We start from the raw sequence: 23,715 nt of genomic DNA on the forward strand, positions 1-23,715 counted from the left end.
CTGAAAATGAGTTTAAATGCTAAATTGAGTTTAAAACTACAAGTCACAGACTCCTCTGGAAACTGGACACCATGAATAAATAGAAACATTAAATCAACTTGTTTTTTTAAGGTTTCTACAGTCATACCAAGAGGTTGGGGAGGCCAGGAAATTGCTTCTGAAGTGAAATAGGTGTATTGTGTGGAATCTTTCATTTAAGGCTTTTTTCATTTCCTTTTTATTTATTTATATTTTAGACTCATAAAGGCCTGCCTAAAATAAGTTAAGAGGATTCACATTTTGAGTTAAATTTATAGTTAAGCCTCTATATAGAAGAAAGTTCCACCCAGCCCAAGAGTTTACACAGCCTGTAAGTTGGATGTGGTAGCCACATTCATTACTTATGTGGTTGAAATGAACGGTAATTAAAAACAAATGATTGCTGGATATGTTAGGAATGCCAAAGCCACATGATCAGGACTTTAAACAAATAGAATTGGACCTTTTCCAAATTCCTGCAGCGATTTCACCACGGGATGGTAAATCAAAAGGGCTGTCCAAAAGCCAGACAGCTTTATGCTGAGCTGCAAATCTGAATAAATTCACAGATTACTGTATCTCAAGTGTTTCTATAGAATCAGGGAGCTTATAAAAACATATAATATGTCATCTCTTAAGGCTTTACGAATTCTCTTAGATAAGAACATACCTTAAACAAATTCCTCCTATAAAATATGTGGAAGTTCTTGAGTGCAGATGATGAATAGGTCACTATATAGATTTATCTTGGCTGTTTTCTGACCCGGCTCAGGATACTAGTTAGGACTGGCTGATGAATGGAGATGAAGATCTTTGATGTCTCTTGACATTGCAAGTTTATCGAGTGATTCAGGCTAGCACACATGGAGCTTCTTCAGCCAGTGTGAGAGAGCACATGGCTGGGAAGGGCAGGATGGGGGAACTGCTTGGCCATCATCACATGTGTTACACAAAATGTTCCCAATTGTGTGACTGTGTTCACAGGGGTCTTAGGATGAGGGAAGAGACGAGGATTTGACTCTATGTTTCAGAAGGCTTGATTTATTATTTTATTATATATATTATATTAAAACTATACTGAAAGAATAGAAGAAAGGATTTCATCAGGAGGCTAGCTAAGAATAGAAAAAGAAAGAATGATAACAAAGGCTTGTGTCTCGGACTCTCTGTCTGAGCCAGCTCACTGTGATTGGCCATTAATTAGAAACAACTAACATGGGCCAATCCCAGATGCCCCTGTTGCATTCCACAGCAGCAGATAATCATTGTTTACATTTTGTTCCTGAGGCTTCTCAGCTTCTCAGGAGGAAAAATCCTAAGGAAAAGATTTTTCATAAAAGATGTCTGTGACACAATTGGGACAACATCAAGGACCAACATCAACCTGCCTGGTTAGTTGTAATATCACAAAAGTATACAGGGACTTGTAGCATGAAGGAAGGCTTGAATGCAGTATTCATTCTCTGTGCAGGACAGAAAATATCTTCAGAAATGTCTGCTCTAAACTACAGAAAATGTGTATAATAGCAGTACTGGGAGACTTATTTCACATGTAATTGCCTCAGCAATATTGCTTTGTAAACAAAGAACTCCTTGTGCTATTTTATCATGTGACAGAGTAACTGGAAATATCAGAGCAGGGCTGTGATGACCGGTCATTCTGATTAGATCATTACTTAGGAATAAGGCTGACATGGCCTGGAACATCACAAGAAACCTAAAAAGCGCTCTAGGATAACCTTCACTCTTTGTCATGCTCAATCAGTTGCTGGGCACTCTCTTTTTGTAAGATGTTTTCCCTTTAAAATGTGACTAATGAATCAATTCCTATTACAACTTTATTTACCTCTGGGACCTGACTTCCAGCAGCACCTGGAATTTGCAGCTGATACAAATTCAATGTATGGAGAAAGACTGGTACTTGGGCTTTCCTTTAGCCAGGAAAAAGCAAAGTGTGCAAGGTTTTCTATGCTTTTCAAAAATTGGAGTCTTCATCTCTTTGAAACACAATGACTTCATCTCTAGGGGAATGCTATGTACTTGTGAAGCTCCCAGGGAAATGCAATCATAAGTTAATAAATAGATGTTAAGCATGTGAAGTGCCTCAGAGAAATACGCAAAACTCAACCAAAAAGTACAATTTTGGCAGACAAAACTCCTTTGTTTGTCTGAGTAGTGCCACTAGACTTCTAGATTAAGGCAACACTTGAAGGGTGCCTTTTGTCCATTTTTACTTGAAAAGGGCTCTTGGTTAGGAAAATTATGAGGGGAAGCAAGGTAGGAATATTCAGAAGAATGCTCAAGTGGATTAATTCCAGGTTTATGAACAACAACAGCGTGTGTGGTGCTGAGAGATGAGGAAGCAAGCAGCTTTTAGCTGAGGGTGGCCCTTGCCATGCTCGGCACCGCTGTCGGCTGTGGCCCTGCGCCTTTGAAGGTGCCACATCTGCGCTGAGCACTGTCTGCTCTGCAGCTGCAGTAAAAGCCTGTCACAATCAAATGCAGCACCAGGGATCAAAATTTACTATTTAGCCTAGCCCAGGCCTCCAGGTCAACTCAGCATATGTATGTAAACTACAGACACATTCATTTGGCATCTAAGCACAGTGGCTGCATCTTTTGTAAAATGGCAGGGAAGACTCAGTGGTAATGTTTGCATGGTTTAGAGGGCTAGATAGGATGCTTTTTAAGGGCATAATAAACACATAAGGCAGCTTTATTTGGGAATACTTTATTCTTGAAAATGGACATTCAAGCTGTCCCTTCGGGTTTTCCAGGAATTTTTTTTGTTAATACTTCATAAAACATTCATGTCACCATAATTTAGTATCACTTTAATGGGACAGATGACATGCAAGCACATTCATCTGAGAAGTCTGGTTTTTTCTTTGTTCTTGTCTTTTGCCCACACTAAAGTCATTTATACCAGAAAAGAACAACCAGAAGACTTTTGCATTTCATATTGGTGTTGTTTATTTCAGTTTTATGCAGGGTTGTGCAACAGAATCAACATCATAGATCAGCCACTTGTGTAATGGTAGTGCCTTGAGATTCCTTCACTATCTTTCCCTTCATAAGAGCAGTTAATAAAAACCATTCCTCAATATCTTAGAATACATGGTACGCATTTGCAGATAAATCTGAGCATATCTCCACCCTCCTTCCTGCTTGCAGCACCTCTGTTCCCTACCAAAAGAAATATCTATCTGACAACTCTGCAAAGGAGTTACCGCTCTCTCCAGCATTTTACTTGCCTCAAGATTTTTAATTAAAGTTTTAAATCTTCGTTTTTCTTCATTCCATTTGGCAGGCTGAGTTATAACTGTGTCAGCCGTGCTTGTCAACTCCCCAGAGCCAGGCTAATGCACATTAGTCAACTCAGCTTCATATGAGGTCATGCAAAGCCTGCAAATTATCACTTTTGTACTGGAGAGAATTTGCGGTCGTTTTTTAAAGTGTTGTCTTGGTCTGCAGTTATCTACAGTGGTGGAGGAGAGAGCCTGATACTATCCTGAGCAATTCATAAATGTGTCCTTCCTGTGGACTTGGCTCCTTGGCAGTGTGAAGCAAAGCCATCCAGCTTTTTTTGTTGAGCTGGAAGCATTTCCTTGAGTTGATGTTCTCCCAAGAATTTCCATTTATACTCATCCTGGGAGCACTAGTTACTAACACTAACACCTGGTACTGTGTTTCCTTGGGTGGTGAGGTTTAAAGCATCCTGACCAGGCATGATTCATTCCAGACCCACCAAGTCCTGCCTGTGACACGTGGTATTCAGGAGGCGTGCAAGGCCATAGCTGAGTGTGGCTTTTCTTTCCCCTGTTTTTCAGCACTTCCCCTCATGGTAATACGTTCATTCGCGTGGCAGGGGTTTCTTACCCCAGCTTTTGTGGCTGTTGGCCCTACAACATCCCAGGATTCTGGTTAGCTCTGTACTGTACACACAGTTCAAGCCTGAGCCCGTGCCTGAGGAAATCCAGTGCCTCATCTCTCATCTCATGTCTCCCTGCAAAAAGGATATGCTGGGTACAACATGACAGACCCAGTCACACACTATGTGGCATAGCCAATGTCAGATAATTAGTCTTAGGCAGCCATAGAATTCCACAGAACTTAAGAGAAAATTAAATTGTGCTGGGAGTGTTTATGTTTCTGACTATCCATAGCAATTGGGAAAAAGATGAAGGAACCTCATCTTCGTTTGCTTTTTTTAATTGGAATCCCCCTTGCTTGGCTTCCAGAGCTCTCTGTCCTTATTACCACTTCAGCTGAGACAGCAGGAGAGCGATAAGAAAAAATGTTGGTGGGAATTTTTAGATCCTAAGCTATTTTCTCCCCAGCTACAAGAACTGAGTTTTCAGCCAGAGATTCAGACTTGTTTTGGCACACATGGCTTTGTGGATTAGTTCAGAAATTGGCTTTAAAGAAACACCTGGAAGGATGAGGAATGTTGTCACTATGGCTTTGGCACTGCAGAGCTGCAAGGTGTCACCCATCATGGGAAGGAATCTCCCGGCTATTATAGGGCCCGGTCCTTCTAGCAAGGCCCCAGTATTAAAAATACTGCACGGTGCACCTAAGATAATCAAAACATAGAACCAATGTTCATCCTGTCCCCTGCTCGTTTTATTGCTTTTTAGTTTATGTCATGCCCCAATGAGCTTTTTACTAGAGAGTTCTTAATCCTGTTTGGACTCAAACGTCCTTTGTCTCTGTTCCCTGTTTTCTTTGAATGCCTGTTTTTAGAAAATAATCTTTCCCTGAAACACATGGAAAGGGAGTGATTTGCAAAGCCTCAGATAGTGTAATTAAGAGCCAAGAGCAGCTGACCCAAAAAAGCAAGAGCAAAATATACAGTCAATTGTTAAACATAAATTACTCCATAATTAAGCCAAATTGCCTCATAACAGAACTAGCTTTTTCCCTTGCCCATTACTTGGGCAAAAAATTATACTGAGGGAGTTTATAGATGGCATATTCTTCCACTAAGAAGTTTATAACATTGTGAAAGATAGTATGACAGCAAAAAAGGCTTATGTGGGCTTAGATTCAAATGCTGGTCTCAAGAAAGCAATGGATTCAGAGTACATCCAGCAAGGGGCTGGAGCCAGCTGGTGTCTCACATCTGTGAAAGGGATGTTTCTGCTTCCTCCCTCACCACCCCAACCTCTCCCTACTGCAATCACGGTCCGATGCAAAAAGTTTCTGGTTACCTCAGCCCCTTCATTTGGGCACAGTCAGTGACTACAAGGCCATCAGGTGGGACATTCCTTAGCAGCCCAGCTGGCCAGACCCTCACAGCTGGGGCAAAGTATTCACAATTAGAAGGGCTGCATAGAGCTGCAGTAGTTCAGGACCACAGTGGTCAAAGAGCTGGGTGAACTACAGACAAGTAGCAGAGAGTTAACAGGGACCTCCCTAGGGTTTGCCAAAGGAGTCACCTCTGCTTACAGTGTAATCGTGGCCAGTGGGGACCAAAAAAGAAAACAGGCTGAGTTGTTGTTTGGTTTTCTTCAGATTTTGAACAAGGGCAACAGGAATCACTGGTTCCCAGGTTAAATTGCCTTGACTCACAAACTGGTTTTGGAGGATCAACTCCTGGGAGGAAAATGTGAATGTAAACCAAACCAATATCCTGCTCTGCCAGGGTCTCCTCTGGGAGATGACAGAAGCTTTCAAATTCACTTCAGAAGAGAAGGGACTGTAGCAGAAATTCTCTCCTACTATTGATAGATTCAACTTATATAAGTTATTTTTAGTTTTATAGCACTGTCTTTTTCCTGCTTTCTGGCTTCACTTTATGTGAGTGGGACGATCACAGCCATAAAGTTACTGTCATCAGGGCCCTTAATGTGTCAGGGAACAGTGCAGCCAGTCTGCCCCATGGCAGGACAGAAATGTGTGGTTAAAAGGCACTGGCATCTTCATCTCCAGAAAAAAAAAATATTATTCCTATTACAATTGAAAGATACTTTTTGTGGATATATCTGCACTAACTTCACCAGTTGCAGTTAAATTGCTCAATTAAATGTTCTTTGTATTTCACTAAGGTACTGACAGACCTCAACCTGCTTGCAGAATTTAGGTGAAAAAAACATATCTTAAAATTTGGTAACAAGCTCCACAGTGGGAAAGGACTATATCCACTTTAAGAGCATGTCAGCACATGTGGTCTCCAGAAGACCATGTGTTTAGGGGTGGAAAGACCCTCAGGAGGTCACCAAGTCCAACCTCCTTCCTCCTCAGAGCAGGGCTGTTGGCCAGCAGTGGTTCAGATCAACCAACACAGGTCCTGTACTTTCATCTCTCAAGGACTCTCCTCGATCCTTCTTGGAGAGAGGGAGGTGCACTGGCAGGTTACTCACATCCACCACATTCAAGCTGTGAGGTGTTTTCCTGAGGTGTGTTAAGAGCTAAAGCTCAACATGCAGCCATCTGGAAGATTTACAGAAATATTTCTTTTATGTTCACCTTTCCAGTCCTCTTTTCTGAGGCCTCTCTGAGCACCCTCTGTAACATAAATGCTCATATTCACTGCTCTTACTTTAAAGTTCACATAAGCTGCTATGAAGTCAGCATCTCTCCATTCACTGCCTTCAACTCTGGCTCACTTTAAAGGTGACATTCACACAATATTCATTAGTGCCCTGAGTTCCTCCAATAAAATGACTGTAGGTAGCTTCAGAGAATCAACTTACAACACCCACAATATATGTCTTTTACACATATTAAACAGGGTTTATATTTGCCCCATCCCAGACCAGATAGTCATCCAAAGTCTTTTCAGCAATGGTGAAATCAATGAAATGGCTGCTGTTCTAGAATAATGGTCTATGCAAAGTAACTATAAATGGTGTTGCTCAGAAGGTGGAAGCCTCAGCCTGAAATTTCTCCAGTCCTGCCACAGACTTGGAGCCTGCAGGCCCCTCCTGGGACACCCCAGGTACTCACATTTGGGGCCAGGGGTACTTGGCTGCTTGAGGCTGCTGCATGGCCCACAGTGGCGAGCCACCCTGGAGCTTAGCACGTACCAATGGACCCTGTTCCAGCTGGAGAGGGCCATAAAGATTTCACCATGTCCAGCAGCAACCAGCCACATCACACACTTCCCAAACTTGTGTTAGGGCTCAGCAAAGCTGAAAGAGTTTAAAAAGCACTGGTTACTACTCTCCCAAGGTGCCATCCAAAAAGAAAGAAGTCCTTATAACACTCATGTTTATCTACAGTACTTAAAGTTAACAACTTAAAGACAGTTAAATAAGAGTTAAGCAAATGAATTGATTTCTGACACAAGCATTGCAAAATCCCTATCATAGTAAATTACCATCTGCCAGCTTCTTGTATGATTTGAAGGATAAAGTCAGCCTTTTCTAGATCCTGAACTAAAATGTTAATTTCAGATAAATGCAGACAAGAGAATTCATTTTTTACATGTCCCTCTGCTGTGCAGTCTTACAAATACAAAACCAAATAGTACCACTAGCAAGATCAATGCATTCCTTAAAATGTGGAGCTGGTGTCACGTCAGCATGAAGTGGCTGGCCTGATGCATTGCCCTGTATCCCAGGTGATGCCTGCTGAGGGTTCCTCTCTGCTTTGTTTCAGAACCACGACCACAAGTGCATCGCCTGCAGGATCATCTACCGCTCGGACGAGCACCACCCGCCCATCCTGCCCCCCAAGGCGGACCTGACCATCGGGCTGCACGGAGAGTGGGTGAGCCAGCGCTGCGAGGTGCGGCCGGAGGTGCTCTTCCTCACTCGGCACTTCATCTTCCACGACAACAACAACACCTGGGAGGGCCACTACTACCACTACTCTGACCCCATCTGCAAGCACCCCACCTTCACCATCTATGCCAAGGGACGCTACAGCCGCGGAGTCCACTCGTCCAAAGTCATGGGTGGCACGGAGTTTGTGTTCAAAGGTAGACTAGCTTGATACAATGGGGAGGGGAGGGAGGTAGTTATGGACCAGAGCAGTTTGCTCATAATGATTTGGTTGCTGATGATTTCATTCTGGGATTTAGAAGTTCATAATTTCTTGGGAAGTTTGCAGACATTGTGTCAATGCCCAGCCAAACTAGACACCTGCATGGCATTTCACACCACTAAAGCAATACTCATTTGAGGAGGAGGTCCTTAAATACAGACAAGAAAATAAGAGTCCACATTACTTAGTGATCTTGAAGGCCAGCGGCCAGATGTCAAGCCTCTAAGAGAAGTGGTTAGATCTGTGTCCTAGTGCTCCTTCTGTAGAGAGAAAAAAGCAACTTCAGAAGGCATTTCAGATCTGGAATGGTATAAATAATTTTCTGTGGAAGACAAATGCAGCAGCATGCATCTTTTCATGTGCTCCCAAGGGGCCCTCCAGCAAATAAGGGTGTCCCTAAAGACAGCTCTGATTAAAGATGCCAGAGCAAAGACAAAATGTATCCAACCGAAACCCATCGGGTACTTTGGAAAGCAGCTCTCAGTGGTGACGCCGCCCATCACTGGGAAGCTTTCTTGTGCAAACAGCCCCATGGAACCCTGCTTAAAAAGAGCTCAGGGGCCTGAGCCACTCACACAAACATCTCCAAAACACAACATCCCACCATGGCACCATCCCCAGCGGACCCTCTGGTAGTCTCAAGTCCTCTGTAGGCTCTTCTCCTTATTTCAGTTACCACATTAGAAGTGTAAAGCATCGTGCATGGGTCTAATTTAGAAAGGCATCCAGCTAGAAGAAATAATTTATTTATCTGAGATTTTATGTAGGAGGTGGGAGATACCCTTGCTTGTCAGAACTTTGGCTCTTTAGAGCTTCATGTGCAGCATGTCCCAGCTCAGCTCCTGGCATCAAATCCAGTTTGCATTTCTGGTTTATGTTGTGCCAATGTACCTTACAGATCAAGGTCACTAATTTGGCTTAGGTAAAACTTTCAGGTTCAATATCTATAAATTACCTTTTACTCCAGCTAGAGTAAATAATGTGAATTGTAGAGCCATTGAGTCAAATGGCTGTTTATAAAAGCTCAGGAAAAGCTCACAACAAATCTTACTATAAAATGATCTGCAAGAGAATTTGGGATTTTGGTATGTTGGGAGGCATGAGGGATGGTTATTTGCTTCTGTTTTGGTCAGCACCAATCCATTCAGATCCCTTTTTCTTGATATACAATGTCAAACACATACCAGGAAAAATCTCTATTCAGCTTCTGCAGGCTCATTCATTTTGGCTTTTCTCAACTTCTTTAACTTGGCTAGAAAATGAAACTTTATATGCCTTAAACTCCTTTGAAATACAAGCAGGTTAGAACTAAAGAAACTGCAGCAGTTCTACATTTGATACTGCAAGCTGCAGCCAATGTTGAGAGATGAGAAAAAACATCTTTCTGTAGGTCATCTATATTTTATAAATCATGCAAAAAAGGACAGGTAATGTAGGATGATAGTGCAACTGTATTGTTTTACAGATTTCCCAGTGGGAACTAATTATTTTATTAGGTTTACAGGGTAGCTAGCAAATGTTAAGAAATGATGAAAAATATGTGATAAATGCGCCACTTACGAATTAATACAGACAGTAATAAAACATGAGAAAAGTTTTATTGTTTCCTCTTTTCCTTATCTCCTAGTATAACCAACCAGGCTTTATCTGTGAAGGATTGTCTGGAATTTATGAAAAGCTCTGCTTAATCTCTGGCTGAGATACGTGGCCATCAGGTTTTCTTCAACTGAGTTGGAGGGGGGTTGTTCTTTACAAAAAGCAATTTTTGCACAGACAAAGACAAAATGATGCTCCTAGATTTGCTGCCACACCTGTAATGTGAAAAACTAACTTAAGAAGGAACAAGGGGAGACAATTTTGATTTAACAGGTGTGCCCCAATCTGCACATTGGCTTTGCTTTTGTTTTTGTCCCCCTGCTAACAGCTCCCCTCTTTCTCTCTCACAGTGAATCACATGAAGGTCACTCCCATGGATATATCCACAGCCTCGCTGCTCAATGTCTTCAACGGGAACGAGTGTGGAGCACAGGGATCCTGGCAGGTTGGGGTTCAGCAGGACGTCACCCACACCAACGGCTGCATTGCGCTCGGCATCCGCCTACCTCACACCGAGTACGAAATCTTCAAGATGGAGCAGGATGCCTGGGGCAGGTACCTGCTCTACAATGGCCAGAGACCCAGCGATGGCTCCAGCCCCGACCGACCCGAGAAGAGAGCCACTTCCTACCAGATGCCTTTAATTCAGTGTGTCTCATCAGTACCCAGACCTGAAGAGTCACACGAGGAAAGTAAAATCAGGCTGTACAGCAGCAGGGCACCGGAAAAATATCCCAGCACCGCAGCTCTTGCTCTGTTGTTTATTTGTACTGTGTCATACTGGGATATTCTCAGCTAGAAGCGAGGAAAACTTATTTTTCATTACTACAGAGCCAGGATTCCACCAGACTGAGGGTTGTTTTTCTTCAGACAGAAAAGGACATTTATTTTCTTGATGCACTTGAATGCCTGAGAACTGTTGTTCTTTTCCTTACTTCCCTCTTCCTCCTCGAATCCCGAATGGCACTCGTTTGATGTTTGTGCTTTGAACTTCATCCAGTCTGATCCCTGGCCTGACACGACTGCACAAAAGTAATTGCACTTTAGGACTGCAGACTTCTGGGGGGGGGGAAGGGGTCTCCTTTTATTTTTTTTTTTTTAACTGCTGGGATGAACTCTATGATCCTGCTTCAGTCATCTCTGCCATCTTACTGTTGTGGTACTCTTCTCCCCAGTGCCTGATTTCTCATCAGAATTTAGCTCTGGGGAAGGGCTCGGTGTTGTGCCAGTACTGTGATAGCAGCTTCCCTCTGACTTCACAGCTCTGATGTAGATATGTATATAAGGAGGAAACCCACAAAGATTTATCTTGCCATTATCTCACAGCTCATAATACAGAAAGAATCAGCAAATCAACAGCCCTCTGTTCAAAAAGTGCTAAATGGTTGATACCCCTAATTTAAAAAAAATACTCCAAGTAATTTAAGCTATTTTTACAACCATTAAGTTGTAAAAATAACCAGTGGTTTAGTATTTTCTCATTCAATTAACTTAGCTGTGCAATTGCTTCGAGGCCTCCCTTTGTATCTAGAGAGTAGCTACAACAAAGCCCCCTCAAAGCCAGCCAGCAGCCGCAATTTTCCTGTCAGATGCACAGAGTGCAGGTAAGCTGCCAATACAAGGCTGCAGGAAAGACTTCTCTTCCCATATTCCTGAGGCCTTACATACTCCATGTGCAGTACTTGGGTCAGCTGGGTGGGCAGAGTAAAGCAAATGGGATCTAATGTGTTCTGCAGCCCTATTTAGCAGCATCTTTTTAGTCATCTGACCTTGTGTAAGAACAGAGAAAAGGGTTACAGCAGCAAACACGCTGTGGTTCCTGGTAAAACAAGAAAGCAGCTGGAAACACACCCTCAGATGGAGGAACACCGGGCCAGTCTTAGAGAGGGAGGAGCAAGAGATGCACTAATGCAAGCACGTCCTTCCTTTTCTCCTTGCTGAAGTGTCCCAACACATGCCACGATTTCATAGAGCTCAAATCAGCATTGGTATGGGGAGACACTGCTGGGAAGGTGGATAGACACAGCCCTCAGAGAGCACTTGTCAACTAGAGCCTGCCCTGGAAACTCTCAGGTTTCCCTCAGTGGTGAATATATCCTTTTGTGCACTGATGCACCTCAGAGCAGACTCTGGAAGCAGTAGGGGAGATGTTTAAGGCAGCAAGGGGTTGGAAGTTCATAGATGAACCACATTCCCCTGCTTTAATGGGGAATGAACTGAGAACGTAGCTTAATCTTGTGTTTGGTCCGTGGCTCTTACTGATGTACACATTTTGGCTCACAGGAAGAGCAGAAACATCTGTAGGAAACATAAGGAAAAAAGTTGTAGTGTTTCTTCACAGCATAAGCAGCTGGTAGCTGCCCAGCCCAGTACTGTGTCAGAAAAAGAACCTTTAATGTATTATTTTCAGTATCCTAGGGAAAGCATGTTTTGAATGAAAGTCTTTCAACTTTACATAGTGAGTCTTCATACTGACTACTATAGCAAAAGCATTCCTTGAAAACATGGATGTGAATTTCCACAGACTTGGAACAGAATCAGTTCACCTAGTTTTGAGACAGCAGGAAGACAGAGGGAAGGAGCAGTATCATGGACAGATGCGCTGCTGAGTCAGACCACATCTTTCATATTTTTCCCTCATTTCCCAAATGAAAACTCACAGGAAGCTGTTACTTAAGAGTCAGGAATGGAGCTCTGGTTGGCTCAGTAATCACCAGACAAAGTGTTTATCCATCCATTTGATGTCAGGTCCTCCTTCAGCCTGTTGGAAGGATCTGAAAGCCAGCTCAATTCACCATGGTGAATTGAGCCCGATGAACAGCTGTTCTGATCAGCATTTCTTGATGTGTTTTTTGCTCCATGCAGTCAAACTTGAAGAGCCAGCTCTGGATCAGTTGCTGGTGGGGGGCACAGTTTTAACTAGAGGTTCAAGAAGGGGACAGGATACCTCTGACAGAGTAGTTATGAACCAGCATGGAGTTTGGTTTTCTCTAGATTGAGTTTTGTAGTCAGCAGAGTGCCACCAGCATATCTCTAACTGGGCTTCTGAGCTGTTACAAACAAGTCCCCTAAGTACCTGCTGCATTTCTGACTTCTATTTGAGATCTAGCACCAGGAGTGAATTCACACTAGTTTTTATTTAAAAGGATGGGTACTGTGTGGCATTCCTTAGATCACACAAGACAAGCTGCTTTTACCACCATTGACCATTCCCATGTGGTCCTATCTCTGAAAAAATACTCATGGTTAGAAGTTGTCTGACTATGTCACTTGCCTGTGCAAGTGCCACACACACTTGATCCCAGCTGAAATCTGCACATGCTTGTGATGCAGGATGAAAGTAAAGACCAAAGGAGCTGTTCCACAGCATGATTTTCTATACTTATCAGAGCAGTCATCTACAGTTTGTTAGTGCCTTGTGGCTCCTCTGTAAATTGTCTAATGTCAAAAATGTTGCAACAGTTTCAAGAAAAAGATCTGTCCGGTTATAACCTCCAAAAGCACATTCACGTGTCAACTGTTTTGAATCACAGACTTGCAAAGGTCTAGGTTTTAAAAGGTTTATGGTTAGACTACATGAAAATGTAACTCACTGTACAAATTGTACAATAAATGTTCTTTTTCCCCCTGTTATTTAAAGACACTTAAAAAGGAAGTATTTTTAAAAGGTCTTCACAATGCATTACATGAAATCTGATTGCGGACTTCTGTAGTTTATTTGTAGCGTTGACAGAAACAATTTTATGATCTGGGTTCTTAGCACTTGCTGCACCAGCTTACCTCCACGTGCCTGTATATTTTTAATTTTTCTTTTAGCCAACATCTTTGTCAAGTTGGACAAAGATGTAAGTTCAGAGTGCATAGTTTATGTGCTAGTCTGTATTTTCTGTGAGGCTTCTCCTTGCTTGCAGGCACAGAACGAGGAGCTAAGCTTACCCCCTCTTTTGGTTTCATCACTCACTAAATTAACTGCTGCACAGCACCACATATATATGTGACACAATATATTCCATTCACTTTATTTCTCCAACCTGACCTCATGTGCTGGCAGCCCTGGCTGCTGAAGAGGTTAAGCTGCAAGTGGTTTAGCAGTAGAGGACCTGCAAGCTGGGTGATTTCTCCCTTGCTGAAATGCAGAAGGTTTAAAAAAAAAATTAATCCAATAATGTTGGTATCTTCAGCTGTTGCCAATGTTGCCAAGACAGGTGAAAGCTTTTCCCTCAGTAATATCCTACTCAAGGATCCACCTGACAGAAGAAATGGCAACCTAAAGAAATTCTTAGGCAAATTGTTTTAAGAGGCTCTATTCAAGAAATAGGACAAAAGGGATCAGAAAAGTCAAAACAAGTGTTCTTGCTCTGTTTCTATACCATTTACTTTTTGTGCCTGCTGTCCTGGGGTAGAATGTCATTTCTATGAACAGAAGTCTGTATTTTAAGATATAATGTCAGTCTTGCTTGAGTTGGAGCATGCTTGCCTAAAGTGCAGGATTTTAAAAGAAAAAAAAAATCTTTTTATTTTTGTAAAGTTATAGAAGATATTTTTCTTCTCAACTATGTTCCAGATTAAACTGCTGGGGAAGTTTAAGCACTTGTTAAACTATTGATTGAAATAAAAAAAAAGTCTAACTGTAAAATTAAGGATTTTTTGCCTCCTCTACATGTTAGTTTCCTGTTCTGTTGACTCTCTAAATGTAAAAGAAATGTTTGGTGTCTTGGAAAGAAACAGCCAAAAACCTGAATGCTGAGTAACTTGTGCACAGAAAAGCTCACTTTTTACTACATACACATTTTTTGTTTCAGAACACATCTGTCACTAGGAACAGTTCTGATGGATATAGACATGAGATTTGGTGTTCACAGCACATCTTCAGGTTTTCTGAATAAAATCGTGTCTGGAGGTGCCCAGTGAGTAACGAGAGAGTGTGGTGAGAACAGCTGTGTCAGGACAAAGGACATTGTTCAACAGAAACCTAGTATTTTTCATAAGTGAGATGTAAACAAACAACTATTGCCTCTCTGCTGTTGCATCCCAGTTGCTTTAAGGGCTGCAGCCTGGGGCAAGGAGCAGGGAGGGAAGAGACACTTCTTAAAAAGAAAGAAAAACCTGAAACAAACCATGAAGGTAATGCAAGACACGGGATAACAGAAGTATCTTTGCTCAGTGCTCTGCAGTTTCACTCCTGCCCCACACACAGAAAAAGGTGAAATGCAGTCTTTGAGCCTTCTACCACCACAATCAAAAGCTTTGGAGTTCACCAGTTCCTGAGTTTTTCAAAGTGACTCAGGAGATCCCTGAAAGATGAGTTCTGTTTTCAGGAAATATGCCTAAAATTACAAGGTACTCCAAGTGCAGTAGCCACAGCCTCTGAAGTGGCCTCCCTTCCTCACAAAGCAGGGAGTATGGATAAATTCAGGCAATTTATTGCAAAATTCTGCAAGATTCTACTTGGCATAATTTACTCAGTCCTGACAGAATGAGGAAGGACAGGTAACAAAAACCAGCACCACTCATTCTGTTCCATTAATTTTCCATCATTTTTACTCTTTCTACAAGTATTTTTATCCTTTTAGTCTTCTCTAGTGCAATCACTATGGATTTTTTTCATTGCCATTTGCTACCAGCAATAAATAATAAGAAGAGACTCCACTTCTGAATCAGGCAGAGACAAACACAGTTTTGAGGAATCATATCATGGGTACCCTTAACAGCCAAGGCAGAAGTGCTGTTGGCCTGAGCAATTATTTATCAGGCACCCTCTGCCCATCTATCTTCTTCACAAGTCTGTTCCAAGGTATAGACCAGTCTGTGGCATGGATTCTAACTAAGGTACTACCAAACCCTGAGGACAGTAAATTAATTCCTGCATGTCATCCAATAATGGGAACTGCCCACAATCACCACCTTAAAGAAGGCAGACATCCTTTCCCATGGAACCCCAGTGCTCCTTGTCTGCTGCCATTTCCAAGATGGTCTGTTGGAAAATGAGAAAGCAAGCTACACAGGGTAGTGCTGTCTTCAAATAAATGAATGAAAAATGCTGGGAGAATAAGTTTATACTTGGGAATGTTGGGAATTATGCCTCCTAGATTAACACACAGTAAAATAACAGAATCAGACGTATGTACTTTCATTCAAAGGACAGATGTTTGCTGGACAGACACATGCATTATTTACTTAAGTAACTGCCCAACTACTGAATCCCTTTGCTCTTAGCGCCAACCAAAGACCAAAAAAAAAAAAAAAAAATTATCTATGGGCATCAGCTTTATTAACTGCTCAATATGAGAGCTCACCTGCCCATCTGGAGTGCTGCGTCCAGCACCAGAGTCCTCAGCACAAGAAAGACATGGACTTGTTGAAGCAGGTCCAGGCAAGAGCCATGAAGATGATCAGGGCTGGAGCACTTCTCTTGTGAGGAAAGGCTGAGAGATTTGGCACCATTCACTTCAGAGAAGATTACAAGGACACTTTATTACTGTGTTTCAATAACTAAAAGAGGTCTAGCAGAAAGATGGGTACACACTATTTAGCAAGAGGTGTTCCCTGCTGCAAGAGGGAAAGGACTAAAGGCTTTAAACTGAAGGAAGGTCGATTTAGATTGGATACTAGGAAGAATTCTTCACTGTGAGAGTGGTGAGGTACCTGTTGCCTGAGAACCTGAGGATACCCCATGCCTGGAAGTGTTCAAGGCCAGGTTGAATGGGGCTTTGAGTAACCTGGAAGAAGATTACCTTTGAGGTCCCCTCCAACCCAAGACATTCTAGGATTCTCTGAGGCATTTCTGGAAACAATCGCATCTTCCCAACAAACACTACAAACAGTAGTTTCAACACTACAAACAAGAGACACACAAGTCCCCAGACACTCCGCCGTTTTCTGGGAGAGCGGGAGCGGGGTGAGGAAGAGCGCCCGGCCCGGGCCGGGCTGTGGGGAGGCGGGAGCGGGGCTCTGGATGTGCCCGGGCCGGGCTGTGGGGAGGCGGGAGCGGGGCTCTGGAGGCGCCCGGGCCGGGCTGTGGGGAGGCGGGAGCGGGGCTCTGGAGGCGCCCGGGCCGGGCTGTGGGGAGGCGGGAGCCGGGCTCTGGAGGCGCCCGGGCCGGGCTGTGGGGAGGCGGGAGCAGGGCTCTGGATCGGCCCGGGAGCGGCGCGGGCCGGGGGCACAGCGCCATCTGGCGGCGGGAGCCTGCGGGACACCCGTGCCCCTCCCGGCGTCCTCCCGCCAAAATCCAGCGGGAACACGGCGAGGGAGAGGGGAGCGGGGCTCAAATTCTGCCAAGCCGTCAGGCTCTGTCCGCTTTATCGAGCACAAGCTGCAAAAAAAACCACCCAGAAAACCTGAATGAGTAACAAAGCCAGTTTCTCTGCGGAATCCATGGTTTTAGCGTACAGAAAATAAAGCATCCATCTTTTAAAGCCAGTTCACAAGTTTTCCCTGAGGCTCAGACTAACGCTACAATTTCATTCCACATGGTGCATGATGCTGTCTTCTTACCAGAGGGGCGCACCATCATGGGAGCAGTAGTGATAAAAGAAATCAGGAATTACACGCAAAAAAAATGTGAAGATACGCTTTCAAAAGCTACGAAATGCCAAAATGAAGCTTTGCCCCTGCAGCCTTCATAGAAGCCCTCCTCGCACACCCAGAGCCATATGATCAGGGCAAAACTTGCTGAACCTATGCACTAAATAATTCCCTTCTTTACACTCTGCAAGGAAATACAGGGGAAATGGTTACATGGTCTAAGCTGTACCAATCAGTTCTGCACTTATGCGTGTTCCATAGAAGGAAAATACTGTTACTAAATTGGCAGCCTTGCATTGCCTCAACATATGACCATCTGTCCATATTCAAAATCTGGCCAGAAATGTACATATAGGTACCAACCAAAAATTGTAATGAAACACACGCAGCACATGTGAAAGTACTTTATCCAGGGAATTACTGAAATTTTTAATGAGAAGTATCACACACTCAATTAAATCTAAGAGCTGTATAAACTCTCAAATACACTAAATATGGGGGGGAATTACAGAATTTTGACAGATACACTATAATTTTAAATCTTAAAGTGTTATTGTCTCACCCTGTTATAACAGCAAGTGCTTTAGTTTCCATGACTAGGAGACAACTATCCATGTATCACTATACAGTGACAGTCACTATATAGTGACACAGAAGGGAGCATACAGGACTTAGGGGCCATCAGCAATGAGACCAGGAAGGATCTCCTGTTAAAAAATCGATATTTAAATTACTTAAATATAAAATGCTTTTGCATTTACAGCAGAGACCTGTGCACTACATAAAAGCAGTAGCAATTGCTCCTGGATGTTGGAAATTCACCTTGTGTGAGCCTTCTCCTGCTTAGGCCTCATGTTTCTCTTTGAAGGTCTCAACACTTGCAGAGGCTCAGAGTGCACTTCAGAGGGGTTTCAGAGGAGATGGCTCCAATTTGGCAAGAAGGAAGGAAGGAAGTGTGTTTGCACGCAGCCACCCTCAAAATCAGCAGTATTAAAGTAACTCAAAAATTAGGAGCAGCTGAAGGAAGAAAATGGATTAGAGGCAACTGAAGCAATTACAAATGCATGATACAATGCAAAGCCCTCTAGAAAGCCAGTCTGCTGCAACCACCAGCCCACATACAGGCACCACAGAAAGATCAGTGTTCACAACTCTGATGTAGACATGAACATACACAGACACAAAAAATGGTTTTGCATAACCCCCTTGTCATGCCTGCCCACAGGGCAGCTGATGCTGGTGTGGCTGACCTAATGTGCTGTGTTGTGTGCACAGAGCACCAGAGGACTCTGGTCACACACTACTGTTCCCTGCTGCTCTCCCTGAGCAGTAGCCAAGGAAATCAGGGGGTCCCTTCCATATACTGCTGGTTTACTTTTGATTAGCTGCTTCATTTCTAAACCTCTACTTCCACAAATGCAACCTCTACACACCTCACAAAGTGGATTTAGGCACCCAGAATTTATAAAAAAGCTCTGATCTACAAAGAGCTTTGAGTTCAGTTTTGGCCACTGAAGAGCAGACTCCTGTGATCTCTTTGCAATCATTGAACCATTAGTGTTTCTGAAGTACCTGAGCAGAGCAGCGAGGATGCATAACATGCAGGATTATACTTTCTTCCAATTTTTAGCATTTTTCAGCCCATTTCTTAGCAGGTTTCTTGGGTCACCCATTCCCACTCCTTGGTAGATGAAGCAGTCTCACGTCCACACCCCCTCCATGAGCTTAGTCTGGTGACAGCTCTTGCCTCCACTGCTCCTGCCAACCTGCTCCCTTGTAGCCCACTCATCTCTCACCCTATTGCTGACAAGAGCAAGGCCACTGCCAGCAGCTGCCAGGGTGTTTGATCTGTGCCCATGCCCACAGCTTGGCAAGGATGCCAACAGCAGCAAGAAGAACAGGTATCTTTCCAGCTTGCCACACAAGCTTGCCCAGGCTGGGAGACTCAATTTAAATGTCTTTCATCCGAGCTCTAATCTTCCTTTAATTGGAGGTAATTGGCATCTGTGAAACATACACCTCTCTATCAAATGTGGCTTGAACTAGATTTCAAATTCACACAGGGAACAGCAGTGCTAAAATGCTGCAATCACATAAATCTTGTCTCTTTTAAGTCAGGTTTTTCCACAAATACGCTGACCTTCCTTTGCCATTGTAACCTGGTTCCTGTGGAGGCAGGATGAAGAGATTATTTCACCTAATCAGGAAGGCAATCTGTTCTCATTTTCTTGAAGCTGGGATGTGAAATGAGAGGCCCAAGGGCTAAAGTATTTCAAGGTATTCAGTGCAGTCGGAAAGCACTGCCATGAAACTGAAGGCTGCACTGGAAATCTGAGGTTAGACAATCCTGGGCACAAATAAAATGAAAATCCTTCTCCCAGCATTCTCCTGTTTACAAGGGCAACCACCATGTTTGAGGCTTTACACCCTAAAATTGGAGAGAAATCCCCATGCCTGGAGAAGGCATGGCAGTTCCCAGCATATGTCTGGAGAGAAGGCAGCACATACAGACCTTTCTAACCGTCCAGGCATCCTGGGACTACAAAGCCACCACAAAGCCACTTCTGATGCAGTCCACCTCACTTTTGTCATGGCCATCTCTTCCTACCATAGTCTTGATTTTCTTCACTTGACACCAACCATTCCTAAGGTGTGGGACACATATCTCATATTTATCACTTCAACATTTTAAACTAACCAGAGGCGATTAAGGCAAGTGGTGAAAAATAGCCACTACATAAGCTTCTTCTTCTTCTTCTAAGAAACACTCACTTCATTATCAAAGCTGCACTCTTAGTACTTCTGATTGCAGTTCCAGAGGGATAGACCCAAGGTTCAGGTTTTGTTTTCTACAGACTTTCTTCCTAAGCCTTTCCATAACATGGTTCCATAAACTACGCATGGATTTAAAGTAATGTCTCTCAAGCATTATGAAGCAGAGATAATTATTCTCATTACTAACATTTCTCAGACCAACCTTCATACTAGTGCAGAAATCTACTGCAGTCTGAAAAACAGTAATAGAAACATTTACTAATTTTGAGTGAAAACACATCAGTGGGCTTAACCTCTGAGTCAGATGGATTCTGGAGCATCTTTGCTTGCAAGAGTCAAACACGTTTAGTTTTTTAAAAAAGAAGTGCTTTTTTTAAAAAAAGAAGTGCTGAAGTATCTGTCTGTATCATCTGTGCTTGGGCTATCAAAGCAGCAAAGGAAAAATATTTCTCCACTTCCATGGGAAGAGCAATTGTGGTGAGTTGAACATGGCTGGATGTCAGATGCTGACCAAAGCTGTACTATCACTCCCCTCGGAGAGAAAATAAAATGGAAGGCTCATGGGTTAAGATAAGGACAGGTAGATGTCACTCACCAATTACTATCATGGGCAAAACAGACTACTTGGGCAAATTACTTTATTGCCAACCACATCAGTGTAGGATGATGAAAAAGAAAACCAAATTTTAGAACACCTTCCCTCCACCCCTCTCTTCTTCTCAGGCTTGATTTTATTCCTGATTTCCTCTCCCTCCAAACAGTGCAGGGGGATGGGGAATGGAGGTTGTGATCAGTTCATCACACATTGTCTCTGCCGCTCCTTCTTCAAGGAAGGACTCACACAATATTCCCCTGTTCCAGCATGGGGTCCCTCCCATGAGACAGTCCTTCACAGACTTCTCTAACATGAGTCCTTTCCATGGGCTGCAGTTCTTCACAAACTGCTCCAACATGGCTCCCTTCCACAAGGTGTACTCCTCCAGCAGCAGACTGCTCCAGCATGGTCACAAGTGCTGCCAGAAAACCTTCAGCATTGGCTCCTCTCTCCATGGGTCCACAGGTCGTGCCAGGAGCCTGCTCCACTGCAGGTTTCCCACAAGGTCACAGCCTCTTCAAGCATCCACCTGCTCCAGCGTGGGGTCCTCCATGGGCTGCAGGTGGATTTCTGCATCCCTGTGAACCCCCATGGGCTGCAGGGGAGTGTCAGCACTGGTGCCTGGAGCAGCTCCTGCCCCTCCTTCTTCACTCACCTGGTGTCTGCAGGGCTCTTTCTCACACATATTCTCCACTCTGGCTGCAATCTGCTCTTGGGCAGTACCTTCTTCCCCTTCGTAGCCATGTTACCCCAGAGTCAGTACCACCATCACTGACAGACTCACCAGTGTTAGATCCGTCTTGGAGCCAGCTGGCATTGGCTCTGTAGGACACCAGGGAAGCTTCTGGCAGCTTCTCACAGAAGCCACCCCTGCAGCCCCCCCCACTACCAAAGCCTTGCCACGGAAACCCAACGCAACAACATATACCAAGAGGGCAGCCGTACACATTTAGGACAGTTTGCTTTCTTTTACTTGTTAAGTGCAAACAGCACTGGATCCACAGAAGGTTTTTGCAACACAGACTGACTTTTATGTTTCAGGACTACAAACACAACACACCCAAATGCTTAGCATTTTTCTTCCTTTATTCTCCCCTCAACTATCTTTGGCTGAGGTCAGGCATTATAATCCCAGTGAGCACATTCCACTTCTAAACACCTAACAGTTACATTTTCTGTCTGTTCAACACTTGGCTTCAGGAACAGACAAAGCAACAGCTAAGTCATTAGGAAGCTGCTTCAAAAGACTATTACAGATGTCTAAGCAACACGAAGCAGCATCTTTGAAATCCAACAAACAAAAAAAAAAAAAAGACTTGGACATGGCTCAAGGAAATAATTGATGAGAAACAGCACAGAATGTATGCTAGAAAATAAGGACTGTGCTTAAACTACCTAGTCATCTGCCTCAACACTGATGCCTCAGTTTCCCTATCTCAAAAGCCAGGATAACCCATTCTTGACAAGGCAGACCAAGACAGTCACAAAGACTGCTATTTAACTATTACCCATCGTGAGAAAAGCCTAGATACTGATCCCCAATAACAGTCTTTCCAAATTCATCTTTGCATGTGAACCTGCACCAATATTAGTAAACACTTTCCACAAAATCCTGAAATAATTACTCCTAGACTATGGCAATTTGTTGGTTGGTTGATTGTTAGGGGTTTTTTCCCTTGCAGAACTTGGATGATCAGCAGTCTAACTTAAAAAAAAAAAAAAAAAACAAACCACCACAACTAAACAAAAAAACTTACAATGCTTTTTTTTCTTATCAACCAATTCAAAAGGTAACAATAACTATTTCAGCCACCCTTCAATTACTGTTTCACTTATTTCAAGTGCTTGAGCTCAGATTGCTTCACTGTAATTATGGATGTCTGCCCATAACTCTGTGCCTGGTTACCACAAACATCCTTTTAAGTCTCTTCTAAGGAAGAGGGAGGACATCAGCCTTCCACCACTGCCAGCAAGAGAGTAGCTGCAGCACAAACACGGATTCAATACCCTGCTGGCAGTGTTACCAACATGACATACGCTGGTACCAAGTTTTAAATAAAATGGCACTGCATTGTGGCACTGCATGCTTGTATCAGGATTCAGTTAAAACATAATTTGTAGTGGATGAAACAGTAATTTCATCCAAAGAAGTTACCAGATCTAGTTCCCCACACAAACACATAAACTCTTCTCCCAGCAAATGAGGCACAGGCACAGACCTTACCACCCCCTGGCAGTAATGACAATCCCAGATAAAATATAAGAATCAACTGTTCTGTCTTTGCACAAGACCTCTGTTCTATATGATAATTTGTCACATACAGGGCAAGTAAACAACACCAGCACTACCTCTGCTTATGCAGCCCTGTTAGAATCAGCAATTCCTCAGCATACCCAACACACACTGAAACAGAAAAACACAACAGACCAACTTCAATCAGACACTTGGTTACACTATTTCAGTGTCCCTGGGAAACACATTTGGACAAGAAATAACCTACTTCATGCCATCATCATTAGTTTCAGTACTTCCCACAGGAAGGAGCTCAAACCCTTGTGAAAACTGACTCCTGCATTTAGCTCCCCCTCTTGTCCAACACTCCAATGTGCCACCACTCTAAAGCTACCACAGAAGCTCAAGATCAGCCAAGACAGAGGCTCGCTAGAAGCAGTGGTGAGTGCTACACACAGATGGGCCTTCCAGAACACCCCCACAAAGCCATTCCACAGGAACCAGAGTAGCAGGCAAGGCAGTGAACTGTTACCTTCACAGCAATGCAGACAAAAAGACAGGCTATGGAATTTCAATCCCACCTGCAAATTTGGAGAGGAGGGCATTGCAGTGTTATTTATTTATTTATTAGGGTTGCTCTGTAACTGCATAGCTCTTATTCCATCTTTTGCTACAGACTGAAACAAGTGTTTGCTCCAGCAAGTCAATTCATACATAAAAACCAGTGGACTCCCAAAAGGAAAATTTGTCAAGATGATTCTTATAAATCTGAGAGACCCATCAGCATCCCCAGTGCTGCCTGGATTGAGGCACCTGTTCTTCACTCCAGCACTGACTCTTCATCCAAGACAGCCTCTTGCCATTTACCAGCAGAACCCAGAGCAGGGCAGTAACACCACCCATGGGACCAGATACGCCTCTTCTCTAGCAGCAGTCCACAGAATGGAGTCAGTGAGAAGTTCCAAAATAAAAAGGACACTGC

The 23,715-nt window shown here is 43.4% G+C and overlaps 1 protein-coding gene across 1 annotated transcript in view; it reads left to right on the forward strand.

Annotated features, from left to right (window-relative positions):
- APCDD1 (APC down-regulated 1) overlaps positions 1-14,246 on the forward strand; it is a 28,227-nt gene extending 13,981 nt beyond the window's left edge. Inside the window, exons 4-5 of the mRNA XM_071417020.1 lie at positions 7,624-7,945; positions 9,957-14,246. Coding sequence (XP_071273121.1) covers positions 7,624-7,945; positions 9,957-10,405 — 771 coding nt within the window. The 3' untranslated portion in view covers positions 10,406-14,246. The remainder of the gene's footprint in view (positions 1-7,623; positions 7,946-9,956) is intronic.
- Positions 14,247-23,715: the final 9,469 nt, after the last annotated feature.

The sequence above is a fragment of the Agelaius tricolor genome, unplaced genomic scaffold, assembly GCF_023055355.1.
Source record: "Agelaius tricolor isolate 1412-34295 unplaced genomic scaffold, bAgeTri1.0.p SCAF_2, whole genome shotgun sequence".
Lineage (NCBI taxonomy): Eukaryota > Metazoa > Chordata > Aves > Passeriformes > Icteridae > Agelaius > Agelaius tricolor.